Below are 17,045 nucleotides of genomic sequence, written 5' to 3'. Positions count from 1 at the left end.
TACATATATATATGTGTGTGCATATGTTTGTATGCATGTGTATGTGTACTTGTACACACAAATGTAATACATATATATAGAAAATTTTCTAAAAGTGCACAATCCTAATTTCCTGTAGATGTCCTTTGTCAATATAAATAATAACTGTATGAGCCTTTCAAAGGGATAAAATACTTACAGAAGATCTATTCTTTCTAGGAATTGTTGCTTTGCTTCTGGGAAGCATTAAACTTGGCCCTGAAATCAACCAGTGTTAAGAATTTCACTAAACAGAATTACTTAAACTAATCTTTTTGAGAGGAAATGCTCACACCTGAGCTAGATTTGAGACTATCTGGTCATGTTAGCACAACTCAAAGAAAATACAATAGGATCTATCTTAAATTGCAGGGGTTTTACACATTAGCAAAGTTTCCCTCCCTATGCTTTAGGCTTAATATTGCTGACAGACACACTTACTATGACATTGCTTGGAATTACATCTCTTCTCCATATCTTTGTTTTTGGATTCTGTGTGTCGAAATTCCCCTCTCTAGCATGATTTTAATTTAGAAAGATATTGGCAATATTTTCTAGTGGAAATTTTAAAATGAGACTAGAGCAAGATCCATGAAGACAGTAAAGTAAAATGAAAAATAACAAAGTGCTCCAAATTTATTTCTCTTCGTCATCTTCATCAACTTCCTTCCTCCCTCCCTTACCTTCTTCCTTTCTTCCTTCTTTCCATCTTAGTAACTTTAAGTTAATCTTGTACCACTCTGAAATCGGTTTTAGAATGAGTAACAAAACAATAGCATAAGAAACATTTTTTTCTTTCTAGAAGACTGAAAAAATGTAGTCCTGCGTATTTGATCTCAGAAATAGCATCTAGGTGAATTCCTTTTTAGAAAATTTGGAATACATATGAGATTTAAGCAAGAAGGTTTAAGGATTATTAATTTTCCCATGGTGAGTCATTACAGATGATAAAGGCTGCCATTTACCTTGGTCCATTTTGAGAAAACTTCTAAGTTATAAATTACCCCCAGGATTTTTTAACACTTTCTCTTAAGAGTTTAGTTTTATGGAGAGAAATATAAAAGAAAAAAATAATTACATAAAATTTTAAATATCACAAGTTGGTATCTAAAATAAATATAGTAGAATTATTGACAATAGTTTGGGAGTGGAAGGAGAAAAATGTAATTTTTCACATATTAGAAAAGTTATATTCCAACTGGCAAGTAAAGCAAAATAATCAAATAGAATTTTTAAAAGTCCTAATATGCATTATTTCAAAGAGTTAGTTGATATATAAGAGAATCTTATTCTTCTTTAGGTCCCTGATCATAGATACCAATTAAATATACCATATATTCATAATTATATAGGAACAAGTTCAGAATGGAAAAGCAAAAAATCCGAAAAGATGAGTATGTGTGTTTGTGCATATACATTAGTGTTTTTTAGGGTTTAGCTTTTCATATGTCAGAGAATTTCACTCTCTATTCAGTTTTAGTAAATTCTTCATACACTTTATCCCCTTAGATTTAAAAGAGCATTGGGGTGTTTGCTAGCAAACAATTACATAGGTTACATAGTCACTTTTCCTAGTGACAGAGAAGATAGAATCCCGTTTTGCAGCGACCTGAGGACTTCTCATTTTCTTTTAAGACAGTAAGAGCAGATAGTGCCACAGAGAATGTCATCCCCATGTTCATTTAAATATCTTCTGACTTTGCACTGCAAACGTAATTTAAATAGGGATATGAATAAAAGGAGGGCTTCTTTTGCATAGGCTCACTTTAAATGTTAGGATAATAAATTATTTTAAGACTGTCAAATTTAAAGTAGCATTTTGATATATCTCAACTGATCTGGTTTCTGTTAGTTCAATTTGTTCATTTCTTCTGTCATTCTTAGCATGGTTGCGTGCATTTCTGTGGAATATTCTGGATTGAGGGGCCTTGTATTATACAGAATATGTTTTCTTTGCTATTATCACTAATATGAAGTACTGTGTCGGAAGGAATGAAATTTTCAAAAATACAAGGTGGTGATTTTGAAAGTTCTTATTATAAATTTTTTACAAGAACATTTCTCTATATAAGTATACCCATATACAAAAATTCATTTTTCTTTCTTCAGATGGAGCCACATTACAGAGATGAAAATATCAGTGTTATAGAAAATCATTAATAATAGATATCTTTTCATTATCTTTACTAGGAAGAAATTGATTTTTCTAGGAAACATTCTGAAAACAATTCAGTGGATACAATAACATTGCCAAGACTGGAACATCACCCATAACAAGTTAAACTTTTCTCCTTATCAATTTTCATAAAGGATACAAATGTACCACCAATTGTACTTTAGATCCTTTGTTAGAAAAAAGAAAATTTACCCATCTTGGAATCATGTGTTAGACTTCAGGTATAATTACTTAAAATTAGCGTATGTGCTTAGAACACAACAAAAAGGAAGCAATGTAAAGAGAAGTGATTTATACAGAATTTTTCTGGGCCGGGCGCAGTGGCTCACGCCTGAAATCCTAGCACTCTGGGAGGCCGAGGTGGGCGGATCATTTGAGCTCAGGAGTTCGAGACCAGCCTGAGCAAGAGTGAGACCCCATCTCTACTAAAAAAAATAGAAAGAAATTATATGGACAACTAAAAATATATAGAAAAATTAGCCGGGCATAGTGGTGCATGCCTGTAGTCCCAGCTACTCGGGAGGCTGAGGCAGGAGGATCGCTTGAGCTCAGGAGTTTGAGGTTGCTGTGAGCTAGGCTAACGCCACGGCACTCACTCTAGCCTGGGCAACAGAGTGAGACTCTGTCTCAAAAAAAAAAAAAAAAAAAAAACAGAATTTTTCTGCAAAGGGAAAGCATTTCCAAAAAACAGTGTGATGTTTGAATTAATCTGATTTTTTTCTTTATTGCATATCCATAGTGGATGAGAAAATTCCTTAGAGACTTGACAGGGCTGGTGCCTAATTAACTCTCCAGACAACACTGTGCCGTCGGGTGTGACCATAAATTAATTGGAAGGATAAGGGTGAGAAAGTAGACTCAGTCCCCACAATGTACTTTTGCCTACAACAAGTCACCTTCTCTCATTTAAACACAAACCATGGATATAGCAAATCTAACGTTGCCCAAAAGATTTGGTTTTTGTCCACATGTTGGGGGCACTCTACCAGACCAAACAGTTAAACACATTTCTGAGTTTCATTTCACAACGTAGAACTATTTCACTAAACCACTGATTCTAAAATTACTGTAACTTTTCAGTCACTTTGATTCTATGATTCTATGTACTGTGCAAGGCCAGACATTATGTGAAAAACCCTCTACTGAGATTAACTAGCAAGTAGAGATCCAAATATACTTCTTGTTATTTCTAAGTCCACCATAGATCATAATGAATGATTACTTAGGTCTCTTAAAACACTTCATTTAGTGAAATCTAGAAATATTTAAAAGGGCAAAGTGGTACAATCAACCTCCTACTGGCAAATTAAGAGAGAAAAAACATCACGTTATAAAAATACAAAACTTGAAACAGCAAACGAAATTGGAACAGGAAAAAAGAATGGAGCATAAACAACTACATACTCGAAATATATCTTAATCAATACTATATGCTTATTTTTTTCAAGGACCACTGTTAAAGATAAATTTAACAGCAATTTATTTTTATTCAAATATTTGATGTTTTTATTTGAATCCCTGCTTTTACTGTTAATGTATACCCTCATCTGTGAGATCACAAACTCTAAATTTTATTAGAAAACTCAGATATATTTTCATATCATCCTCAGCACTGAAATATGTTTAAGATATTTACATTTGTGTAATCATCTCTGAAGTATTTGAAAAGATGATTTTGTTTTTCTAAAAGCTTAGTCACACGCATCTATATAAAAAAAATTTTAAAGTGCAATATGAAGCCTGAATTGTAACTGAATTGTATAGAATTAGGCTCCAGAAAATATAATTAATATAAGAAAAGAAAATTAAACTCTTTAATGCCTATCATTTTATAATTTAGTACCTCACTTTCTATTAATACTGTTCTTTTCAATATATAATTATACAAAAGAATACAAGTCACAAAGCCTCTAAATAAAAATAAGATCTCTTATTCATTATTATTACACATGTATTCATAACTGAAGCTAAGAATATGCTGGCTTCTTATTTGACCCAATCAGAATTCAAAGCTAAGAAAAGAAACTCAGGTCAAAGAATCAATCTGCTGAAGACCTTGAGCTTTCCAGTTAGAATCTGTCTACAGAGCCAGAGTCATTGGACACCCCTTTAGAAAGAGGGCAAAGATCTAGTGACCAGTTGGTTTCAGTAGCCTATGGTCTCTCAACAGCCTCATATCTCCACAGATTATCTTTGTGAGATTTATTCTTTTTCTAATATATTTCTCCCTCTCTGGTCTTAAATCCAGTTTACTGGGAAACTATCAGCCTGCAAGCCATATTGGGCCTCCAGACAGATTTTGTTTGGCCTACACACTGTTGACTATACAATGTTTTAAAAAGTAGTAGCTGGCTTTGCATGCTTTAAGCTCATACACATGGGAGTTCCTCCTGAAAACACTGGAACTTTAGGTGACCTGAGACCTTTTCCCACATGACAGCAATTAGTTTGTGTGAAGCTATGCAGAGACCAGACATGTATCTCCAGTTTTCTACAATTTCCTTTATTCCTTATTGTCCTATTGACCTCAGAATGAAGGACGGGCTCCTATTAACATCTTAGCTTCAATATCCTTTGTGTTACACTCAGTCTGTGAGAATCCGAGTTAAAGACTTCTGGTTCGGTTGTTTCTTTCCTAGCTCCACCTTGCAGCCTGGTTCACATGAACAATGTCTTGATTCTGTTTCCACATCTTGGTCCCTACCTTGGAACTCAACATTTTCCGGTGTTTTTATGTTTCTTTGGCTCACATTTCATTCCTTCTACCCCATCCTCAGTTTCACGCCAGCTCCAGTTAATTTTATTAATTTTTATTAAATACATTTTATTTCTCCCTCATGTCATTCATATATAGGTAAATCTTTTACCACTGTAGAATTTAAATGTTGTTTTTTAAAAAAGACAGAAAATTAGAAGCAAGTTAATGGCATAACATTATAGAAATAATATTAAGGAACAAATTTCCCATGAATATATCCTGTTAAAATATTTGGTTTCAGAAGCGTTCCCTCAAATACTCTTTGTTTAAGCAAAGGTTCAGAGAAACAAGCTTATGGCACTGTGTGATACCAACCTACTGTGACAAAGACTTCTCATTTGTCCTTTGCTCAAAAGTATTCTTTTATATGAAACATGTAATTGCTTAAGAGCCCAACTTCAAAGTCTAAATATGTGTGTGTGTGTTTTTTACAGCATTTTCAATAAAACACAATAGTGACAGCTTTGAAATGTATATGGAGTGTCTAGCAATAAAATTCATGCTTTCTCAATAACTGATATGGTTATGGTTGAAAGAAAAGACAGGTCACAGGTTCTTTTTGAACTGTCATTATTATGCAAAATTTAATATTTCAGTTGCATTGTTCCACAAATGGACTCACCCTGGCAATGTATTCCTTCATCATACCCGTCTGAGCAGTCCAAGATACCATTGCACAGTTGGGATAAATGAACACATTTTTTGGTACCAAGGCAAGCAATGTGATTGAAGGGGCACTTGATTTCTACTTCCTCAGGACCTGAAAAAATGTAAAAAGGAACAGAATGATGTGTGTTAGCTTCACTTTTTAAATAGTAAAACTGTTAAGCACAAGAAATTACTAGCATTAATTTACAAAACAAAACTATAGAAAATACTACCAGAGGGCAGCTCGGATTCTCAGAAACACCAAAATTAGCCTATGTTATTAAAAACCTATTTTTTAAAATCTGCATAGGAAATGAAATATTGTGTAGTTTTTCAAACAATGAATTCAAGTAATGAATGCAAATATTCTTTTCATAGCATAGATTTAAAATCTGAGGGTTGATTCGAGTCATTTTTCTATATCTTACCCCTATCTAGATAAGTTGGGCAACATACTTAAACTCTTTGAGTCTTAATATCCTCAACTGTGATATGGATAATGGTTCTGGACAGGTCTCATTAGAATTTTATCAGGCAACATGAACAGAAAGGTTTTAGTGGAATTTAAATGAATTTGTATCAGTCTAAAAGTTATTTTTACTCTGTTCCTTAAGGATATGAAGAACAGTTACTTATAAACTTATTTACGTATGAATTCTATTGTTTAAAAAACTTTTACTGAGCAACTATAATGCAATAGAAGTTGCAAAAGAGGAAGGAGGCAATGATGAACAGGGCACTCTCATTGAGCTTACTTGCCAGTGGTAACTACTTCGTATAATCACGTTTTTAAAGATATGCTTAAGTCAGAAAATAGAGTCTTTTCTCGAGATACACCAAATCTAAACTTTATCAAACATCCAATTTGTATGTTGTTCTACCTAAATTTCAGGTTGCTAATTCCCAAATCCTACTTCTACAGGCATTCTCCAAGTTCTCCAAATGATCCTTAGTGTCATCTAGCTCTCCCAAATCCAAAATGCAGTAATACCAATATGACTACAGTCATGTATTAATTTGACACTGATTATTGCAATAGCTCTGATTCTATGGTCAGGTGCACTTAGGTTTTAATCACAGCTCTGTGAATTCCATGGGACATTAATTTATTAAATCAAATAATTTTCTTATCTGTAAGATGGGACTATCAACTGATTCTACTTTGTAGGGTTATGAATATCAAAAGTTACTGACTGCAAAGCACTGAGTAGTGAGATGCAGGCTCAGAGTAGGAATTCAACATGTGTTAGTCATGTAAATAAATGCAGCATAGCAGTGTCATTAACAGATGCTAGCAGATCCCTGGGTCCAAATGCTGGTCCCACCACTTGTAAGCGGAGCGCCTTGGGCAAGTTAAATGCCATCTCTGTATTACTTCACAGGGTTGTGATGAGGATTATATCAAAAGCTCTTAGTACACTGCCTGGTGAGCACTAAATAAGTGGTGGCTGTTATCATAGTTAAGTAAAGGATGTTCTAAAAAGGCAAGTTTCCTTTCAATAAATACTTACATCTCATAACTTTCCTTTTTTTTTTATAAGCCCTTTACCTTCAAAAAAACAGATCAAAACTTTCATATTTTACCTTTACCATTTATTTGAGGCAAAATAATAATGAATAATAATGAAATAATGAAAAGGCCAATTTGACATATCTAGGATAAGCAAAATTATGAGAATTACAGAAGATATTAATGTGATGTAATTAGAAAACAACAACAAAATATACTAGACAAGCAAAAAAAAAAAGAAAAGAAAAAGAAAAAAAGAAAATCTGGAGTTGCCAAAGGTAAAATATATTTTTTGAAACACCTTATCAAATATGAATTAAACGTGTAAGTGATTTTGTTTGATGCTAAAATGGCTTTCTCTCAAACTTTTGTGTTTTGGGGGATGTAAATAAAATTTTATGGTGTAGCTTCACTAGCTTAAGTGTTGACATTAACAGGTTTCTCTGTAATTTTCACATATATTTATATAATTACTGCTATACAAGGCTATAAATTTTGTCAAACACCTGTCACTTCAAATGTATAACTCATTTTACTGTAACATGCTTCTGTAACATATCAATATTTCTAAAAATATACATTTATTTCCATATATATTTATATGTGTGCATATATATGATTAAAGTATAAATACACAAGTCTGAATCCAAATTACAGGGATAAAAGTAAGTGAAACATTTTTCACTGAGAGTGTCTAGCTAATTAATCTTATATTTGTAAGATTAACATAAATTCATTTAAAAATAAAATTGGGGAAAAATATAAATTAATTTTGAAAAGCCATAAACTTCTATGAACAACAGTTATAAAGTAGTTCTTTTTAAAATTAATTCATTGATTCCTAAAAATTTAAAAACACAAATCCTTGAATAAATGTCAAAGTGGTGTTTAGGCCAGTTATATTTAGATCTCTCTGTAAAAATTCCAAAAATAACCCACAGAAAGAACACTTCATAAACCTGGGAGATTTTAGAAGTTGTCTAGTTAGAAACCAAAAATGACTCAGCAGTGCAGATTTTTTATAAAGTGATACATGTGCTGGCTCAAATGAAAGTATAAGTTTTCATTTTTAAGATTATCAGGTTAACAGTGGGACACCATAATAGAAGTAAAATACACATCAAAGGGCCAGAAGAAAGGCTCAGCTACTTACAGATTTTGATAAAATAGAAAAAATATTTAAATTTCTCAAAGGCAATATATAAAAGAACTATTAGATTATTTCTAGCCATAACATGTAGGGACAAGAGAGAAATTAATTTGGGAGAACTAAAGAGTTACTTGGTTTACAAACGAGCCTCTATAGTCTTCCCCATCTTGGATATACTTTTGTCTTGGTTTCCATTATTACTAGGTAACCCATAAGACAGCTGGACCTAGGTAGATGGACTGTACCTTAACCAGTCCTTTCCAAATTTTCATATCAAAGCACATTAAGACAATGATAATATTTTCAAGGCACACTGAAGTAAATAGCAGAGATTATTTGTATAGGTTGCCCCAGGCCTTATTAATGAACCTCATAAGTGAGGGAATCAATATTTCAAACCCCTTGACTAGTGCTAGGATACTTCAGTTGGAAAACTCTGCTAAAACCAGTATTTTGTTGTTCTTTCTGGAAAGTGGGGATAGAGACAGGGCAGTTTGAGAAGTAGAAATGCCTGCCTCAACTGGAATTCTCCACGCAGCCAGGCAATATGGTTATTCAGTGTACTGTTGCTTTGGGGAATAAGCCATCCTTGACTCCCAATGATCATTTGTGCAATGGAAGTGTGTATATCCCATGAGGCACCTTTAGTCTGCCCTATAAATGGATGAAAGAGCCAACCTGATTATTGCATCTACTATCCACCATTGTGACAAGAAGCAGGTTATAAGGGAAGCTGCATGAATTCCTGAGAATATGTCAAAGTTCTATTAAATTAAAGGATTCACCTCATGAAGACCTTAAGGCATTCAGAACATTTCACAACCTGATATCAAAAACTGGACATAACAAGGAGCATGGTTGGAGGCTCTCTGATATATACAGCATTACCTCTTCAGTTGCTGAATCATGAGTAGTTGGGGAGGGGGGACGTGGGATAGAATTGGGGTGACAAGGAATAGTGGTTGATGAGACATAAGGAGTTTCAAAATAGTACAAAGACACTTCAAATTTTTAATAAGTATGGTAGTCCTGGTGAGAATATCACCTTGGCTTTCAGTAATACATATTCAGCAAACATTCCCAGTTCCCTAAATCTAATTTTAGGTGACCTAAGCAAGATAGCAAAATTTAAATTATAATAATTCAAAGAAAACCCCTCTATAATTAGGGGGATGGATTTAAGTTATATCCACACATAAAAATAGTATTTATACTTTTAAATTATTTATAGTTCTTACCCAATTAGTTGAAATAGGTTTCATTTCCTAAACTAAATTTCATTTTACATACAAGCCTTCTAGGGTAATGCAAGGATAATGTGATTCATCTGTATCCTTTTGAATGTTTAAATTATTTTTTAAAATATAGATTAAATATCTTACTAAGTTTAGTAATAAGGAGTAAGAAAAGACATAAGTCTTTTTTGATTAAAGAAAATTTAGATAGTGCATTTTGTGAAGAGGTAGAGATTTTTCTTCTACTATAATGGCAGAATATCTACACTTGTTACAGCATCACCACATCTTAGCAGAAATGGCATCACCCCTCCTTCCCCAATGCTAACCTCTCCACCTTTCACTGTGTCAAACCCACTTTTAGGATTTTGTCCTGTTATCAATCATCTTTTGGTTGTATTTCCCATTTATATCTTTCCTCTGCCTGCAATCTTATTCAATGTTCTTAACTTACACACAAGAATAAAGTCACCTTTGCTGGTTAAACCTTCCTTCAAGCAATATCCCTTTTTTCCTACTTTAAAAAATATTTACTGTCAAATTGGCCAGAATTCCTCTCTCTTAGGCACATTTTCTGCCTTTCTTTCTCATGCCTCTTACCCTCAAGTCACACTATTTTTGTTGTTGTTAGTACTTACATCATTCCATAGACATACTTGGATGCATTTCACACATGCTCTTTCATAAACTTCCTTCCATCTTCTACCTGGGAAACGCATAATTTTCCCTCAACAGTATGCATACTGTCATTACTTTTCCCACAAAGCTTTTCTGACTTCTCCAAACTCTGTAGCCAAACTTTTACAAATTTGCTCATAATTATTGATTTTAAGTGGTGTTTTCAATATAAGACTATAAGATATCTGATGTCAGTGATTATTTCTCATCCATCTTCCTAATGCAAACATCTATCACACTACCTGACACAGAATAGGCACTTGATACACAGTTGTTGAATGAATACACAGTACATTGCAATTCCTGGCAATCTCTACTTCCCTCTGACAAGCTAGAATTTACTTGTCCACCACTAGTGCATTTCCAGACCAGGTTCTACAAATACCACTTTCATCCTATGACTATTCTTAAAATGATAATGGTTCTCAGTTGCTGCCCACAACAAAACCAAACTCCTTGGCCTGATTTCATCATTTAATTGAATCTCAATTAGCATTATTTACAACTAATTTTCCGTATTTATACTCGAATGCATTCAGTGTCATCTTTCACCTCCTTAAAATACTCCAACTTTATTCCCACTTCTGGATTTTTATCTTTATGCAATATCATCATCTGGAAAGTAAACTTTCTCTTTTTTCTTTGCCCGACAAAATCCTTCAGGGTCAAGCCCAAAGTACTTAACCTCACTGAGACCCTTCTTTCACATTTGAAAAACACAGACAATAATAGTGCCTACCTCATATGAAAATGAAATCATGGTTGGGACATGCTATGAAAATTTTGAGGATATCATTGCTCTCACTTTGTTCTATGCACTTGTACAGGTATCGTTTATATCACATTTTTTATTATACATACCTCACTGGTTTATGAACTGTATCATATTTGCAGTGAGCATATATCTCTTGAGGCTCAAGGCCTTTCATTTATTTGTTCTTTTATTCCTTCTTCACTTTACAATATTGAGTAGCATATTGTAGCAATAAAAACATATTGATTACCAGTTGGGACAAAATCAAGCAAAAAATAAATTGGTATGTAAAACTATCACCAAATTTGATATGTAAAAACCTAAGATGTCCTCAAAATTCAGAAATGTAAAATCATGCAGTTTGGGATTTCATCTGATTATACCTGTCTATTCACTTAAAAAATTGAGATTTGATTATATTTAGAAAAATTATTTGAAACCCAATTGTTAGTAAAGCCTAGTATGGATTAAGAAAAATACTGAGGAAAATAAGGATTACTTCTATGGATAGGCTACTTTACAATATTTAGCTTTTGAACATTTAATCCTGTGGAAATTTTCTCTTTATTAGATTGAAGATCCTATGATTTCTAAGAATTTGTGACAAGTGCCTTAAAAATTAACTTGCCTGGAATTATTTAAACAACAAGTTTTTAGTGTCATTATAACTAAGTTATATATTAATATTTTTGGAGTACCATTAACCTGATTGCAAGTGCTTTATCTTTTCTATCTATATGTGTTGTTTTCTTTTTTTGAAGAATGCTTTTCACACACAATCAGATCTAGTTTCTTGGACATATGAGAGACAATCATCTTTAGTATATTAAAGGGTAAAGCTAATTCTGATGTTTCTAACTATATGGAAAATTGCATTGTAGTATCTATTATAATTATCATAGCTGAGAAATCAAAATAGTTATGGAAATATAGGCCACTTGTAAAAAACATAAAGCATGTTAACAGCATTATTTATTCCATGTTATTTGGGAAAATTAGTATACAATGTAAATTTAATTACTATCATACTTCTGTTTAATATTAAACATAATATGGAATTACATAATATCTTTACAAAAGTAATACAACTTTCCCAGAACTGCATTTATTTCAGAAGACTTTGTTCTTATTTTCAAATGCAATTTACTTTTACATGTGAGCTAGTTCATCTGCCAAACTAATATTTTAATTTAAGTGGAAAAAATGAAAGAAATTTATAGTATTTCAAATGCAGTTAAAATTGGATTTATGAGCTTCAACTTCTAAATAAAACAATATTAACTGATGTTATTTGTTAGTAGAATATTCTATATGATTACACTTGAGGATACAAGAATATGAGTAAGAACCTTTAAAGATCCATGTGCACTCAATCTAATAGTAACTCATACAAATCAAATGATTTCTGTGTAAAATAGGTTCCAGTAATGGCTTTTGTGTTTACATATTTCAAATGGATGTTGTGAAGATTCATGAACTGGAAGAGATGTAAAGGTGATTGATTTTGTCCGGCTGCACTACCCTTAAGCCATCTCTGACATCTGTCCTATTTTTAAAAGCCCTGGGGAAGGAGATTTTGCAGCTTTGATAACTTGTTCCAGGATTTAAAAATCCTTTCTCTTTAGTCCTTACTCTTTAGAGGTCTCCGTGTAAGAAAATTCCTTACATCTAACATACAGAGCTTTATTTATGTATTTAATATATGAAAACCATGCCTGGTCACCTAAGGAAGATTGTGCTATATTAAAGTAATTCTGCTATAATGAAAGTAACTATTGTGTGTACTATTATTAATATAAATAAATGGATCCCAGTTAAGAGTATTTTGCTAAAGATTTCTGGATCATCTCAGAAAAATTGCCATGTTAAAATAGATAGCCTCATATTTGTGTGTACATTTGTGTTTTCTGCTAATTTTAGAATATATCAAGTAATTTTTATCAGTATAATTTACTATTGGCATCTGAATTTTACATTTGATCTTATCCAAAAGGCAGAGAAGCAATCTGAATTTTAAAAACGTAGGTTAAGTTATATCATTCTACTGCACTGAAACTGTAAACACTTTGACAATAGAGCTGGCAAATGAAAAATATTGTATGGGCATAGCTAAAGTATCCCTGTCATTAATGATAGCCGTAGAAATAAGAAATTTATCAGTCCTATGGACTGACTGTCTTGTTTTCTGACCTTCCATCACAAAAGCAAATAGATAAGAAATCATATGAAATAACTGTTTTATGAATGATTGTTATTGCAACATTGTCATTCATTAAACCCAGTGCTAATAGAAAGAACTCAACCTGGGTGATTCAAAAATCAGTGCTTATTTAGGTGTTTAAATGTTCCTTTATTCTTCTCTGTGCATTCTTCACATGTTCCTGGATTGCTGGTTTACTCCACATACTCTTTGTTAAAAGCTCCAGAAATTCCTTTCCCCCACTCCTTCCCTCCCTTCACTTAGGTAAAAATGCACCTGCCAATTTTTTTTTAAATCTCTTAAGCCCTACTCTTTGCTAGCCAACTTGATATACTAGGTTCTTTCTCTCACAAGCAATGTATTTGCATTAAACAGGATTCTTATGAAAACAGTGGATTAGCCCTAAAGATTGGAATTACAGACCTTTTGTGAAAATAATAAAAGTACTTTTGTTAGAAGAAAGGCAATTCTTTGACTGACACTTTTTGAGTGGCAATTTTGCTAATTTGTAAAGTTTACTCTCAACTCTGACTTTTTAAACAAATAAACACATATTTAATAAATGCATCAAAAAGAAGATGTCCTCCTATCTTCAGTTTTCAGAAATCCTACTGAGTCCTCAAGAAACCAAACACGTGTTCCTGTTATTACGCAAAACTTCCCTCTGAGAAAAAGATTTGCCCAATTTGCAGATAAAATAACTAAGGAATCAGAAGATGAAATGTTCCATTTGGGAGTATCTTTCTTCTGAAATACAGAATAGAAGGTAAGTGTTTCATCTCTAAAGCCAATGCTTTTTCCTTTTTTCCCCTGGGGTTACTTTACCTATTGTAACCGAGTGATAACTCCTCGGTGCAGTTCCGGAAGTTTAGGGCGGCTTGGAAAGCCTGCCCAATTAGAAGCAGAGATGACTTCCTGGGAGCAAGCATGTCACAAGACTAATGTCTGACAGAAAAAGACATGCCAAAATCAGATAGTCCCACACAACTCTCAGAGGAAAGGGCTACTACTGCTGGGAAGGCACATTGAATGGGAACAGTCAACTGGCTTATCCACATGTGGGACAGCTAAGAGTTATTTGATCTTTGATTCCAGAGATTGCTTCTGAGCCAAATGCTGTGCACACAGAGACATTGCCATTGGTCACTCTTAAGAGAGATCTTTCTTTCTTCCTCTCTTTCTCTCTTTCTTTCTTTCTTTCTTTCTTTTTTAGAAATCTGTAAAAGAAAGAGAAGTATTTTTCCACTCTTCTTCTCTATACGGTAAGATAATAAAAATTAAATGTAGGTTCCCAGTTAAGGCCTAAAAACCAAGGACAGGTTAATGTCAGCTGATTAATGGAAGAGAGGATGATGTGTTGGCCAAGGGATAATAGTCAAAGGAATTATCAATATATAAATCGTTACCAAAGTCCTTGAAAGGCACTATTTAGTTTTCCCCCCAAAACCATTAAGAAAGCCAATATTTGATGACTAAATATACAAGAAACCAAAGCTGATAAACACAATGTCTCTGTACTTCCTTGTTCTCAGATTAAGAAAAAATGTGAGTAGGGCTACTTTGAAGATCCACAAAAGTATCATTTCTTGTCAAATTATCTTATCACCATAATTTAAAAAAGGAAATCAGCTCCACAAAAACTTGAAAACAAGCTTTTTTAGTTTATAGATCTCACTCAAGATAACAATAAATTATATATATTGACCTAAAAACAAACAAACAACAGAACTATCATTCTGATTTAAAGAGAAGTTTGCTTTATGACTCTCAGTCAAATGACCTGGATTCACTCTGGTTGGTGTATGTCGACAATGCATAGAAAGATCTGGCACATTTATCAAAATAAAAGTTATTTAATAGGAGTTGTTCATTGGTTATTCTATTTAGAAAAAAAAAAAACTGATATTTGCTTGGACTAAGTAGACAAGAGAGAAACAGAGATAAGAGAAGAGGAAATAAATACATGCCTTGCATCACTCCATCACATTTTCAAAAAGAATTCTATGCTGTATGTGAAAACAAATAAACAATTGTTTGAGAGACTTGATTAGCATACAAATAGTATTGCAGTGAGAGTGATCGGTTAGAGCATGTGTAATTAATCGTCTTTCACTGGAAGAATCATGGTGCGAGACACGGTGATTTTTATATAAGCCAATTTATACTTGAGAGGAAGATAGAATGTTAAATAGCCCCATTTAAAAGCCATAGGATGGTACAAGCATTCTTAAATATAACAGTTCTAAATCACTGGCAAAGTGTATACATTATAGAGTTCAGACCAAAAGTGAAATGTTATTGATGAAAGATAGACTTTAAAATTTAATTTTTTTATGGCATTCAAAATTGTTAACTCTGAAAATGATTCTATGATGTATTTTTAATGAAAACAAACTGTTCTTTATTGCATTTTGTAAAAGTAGCATTATATTAATAGGGTAATTGCTATTTATTCAATTTTTCCTATATTCCAGGCTCTGTGGTAAGCACATAATGTCCATTATCTTATTAAATCCTCAGAAGAACATTATGAGTTAGATATTATAATTGCTCTTATATAGATGAGGAAATTGAAGATTATAGAGGTTAAATACTTTCTTCAAGGTCACAGAGTTGTAATGCTATTTTTTGAATTCATATCTCCTATGTCTTCAAAACCTAGTTTCTTTATTACTATATTATACTGTGCAACAATCTTAAACAAAGGAATGAAGCCTAATTATTTATCTTTGTCTCTCTTTCGCTCTATCTTCTTTGTAGACTACAGAAGAATATTGAGGAAAAGGGAAGAAAATCATGTGAGATGTCAAGATAGTGAAGTCATGCTATATCACTATTTAAAACAGCTCTTAGCTGTCAGTGTGATACTCAAATATTTAACAACAGATGAAATATACTATACAGGCTACAGCATCTACCAGCAGCCACAAGAAGGCTATTTGAGGGGAATCTTGGCCAGCTGTGGGTGACCCATGAAGTCTGGCTTTGAGACCACTACCAATTCCAGGTTATTACGGCCTGTTCTGGTGAGGGAAAAGGAAACAGGGCCAGGAGATGGCAAATGGGAGGCATGACAGGCTGCCTGACAGGTCAGCAGTGCCAGGGTAGCCTCTGATTCTGCCCACTGTGTCTGAGTAGCATGGATTATTTGTGGGTTCCCATGAGGACACTGAGTAGTAGCTGTTTAAAATCAGAACGGAAGTATTTCAATATTTTATCAACCAATATGGTTGTGCCATACATACCAGCTAAATATCAGTCATGCTTAAAGGAATAGTCTATTTTCAGCAAATTCTAACTATGAGTTAGGCCACATGCTTTGCTTTGATGATAGAATACTTATTCACTGTGACCCTAGGTTGTCCTCAGTGACTTAAAACAAGTTTTTCAGTAGCATGTATTGCTAAGGTAATGCCCAATTCTTCTAATGATCAGCTAACTGACCCATAGCACAAAGCCCTTCCTTTAACCATTTAATCAGTGTATCACCATATGCTTATCTCCACTTTGCTTGACCATCCTCAGAGCAAGCAGACTGGCCATGTGACAGTTGCTACCTCTTCTCCGTGAAGTCCTGCTAGTTCTGCCACTTGGTACAGCCTCAGTGCCTGGTTAGCTCTGCAGATTGGAGCCCAGCAGGAATGATGTCAACATCACAGGTCCAAATACCATATGGTACAATGATCTGCCTTTCTGTTTTTCAGCCACCGATTTTACCTCCTAACATCTGCCACCCATATATCCTCTTCATGCTAGAACTGACACAGGGCAAGTCAGTATCTTTGAAGCAATGCAAAACCCTAAGAGAAAGAACTTATTCTACATATTAATCAATTACATATTAAAGAAGACAAAGCCTTAATTAGGCTTGAGTTTAAGTTCAATGTGCCAACACTAAACACTCCGCCAGATTCCTCC

General features: G+C 33.5%; 1 protein-coding gene across 2 annotated transcripts in view; it reads right to left on the bottom strand.

Annotated features, from left to right (window-relative positions):
• Positions 1–17,045, bottom strand: part of LRP1B (LDL receptor related protein 1B) — a 1,768,615-nt gene that overhangs the window by 1,153,639 nt on the left and 597,931 nt on the right. For both annotated transcript variants that reach the window (XM_069473041.1, XM_069473049.1), the window contains exon 3: positions 5,575–5,712. In XM_069473041.1, coding sequence (XP_069329142.1) covers positions 5,575–5,712 — 138 coding nt within the window. The remainder of the gene's footprint in view (positions 1–5,574; positions 5,713–17,045) is intronic.

This window comes from Eulemur rufifrons, chromosome 1 (assembly GCF_041146395.1).
Source record: "Eulemur rufifrons isolate Redbay chromosome 1, OSU_ERuf_1, whole genome shotgun sequence".
Lineage (NCBI taxonomy): Eukaryota > Metazoa > Chordata > Mammalia > Primates > Lemuridae > Eulemur > Eulemur rufifrons.
This window is presented reverse-complemented; position numbering and strand designations above follow the sequence as displayed.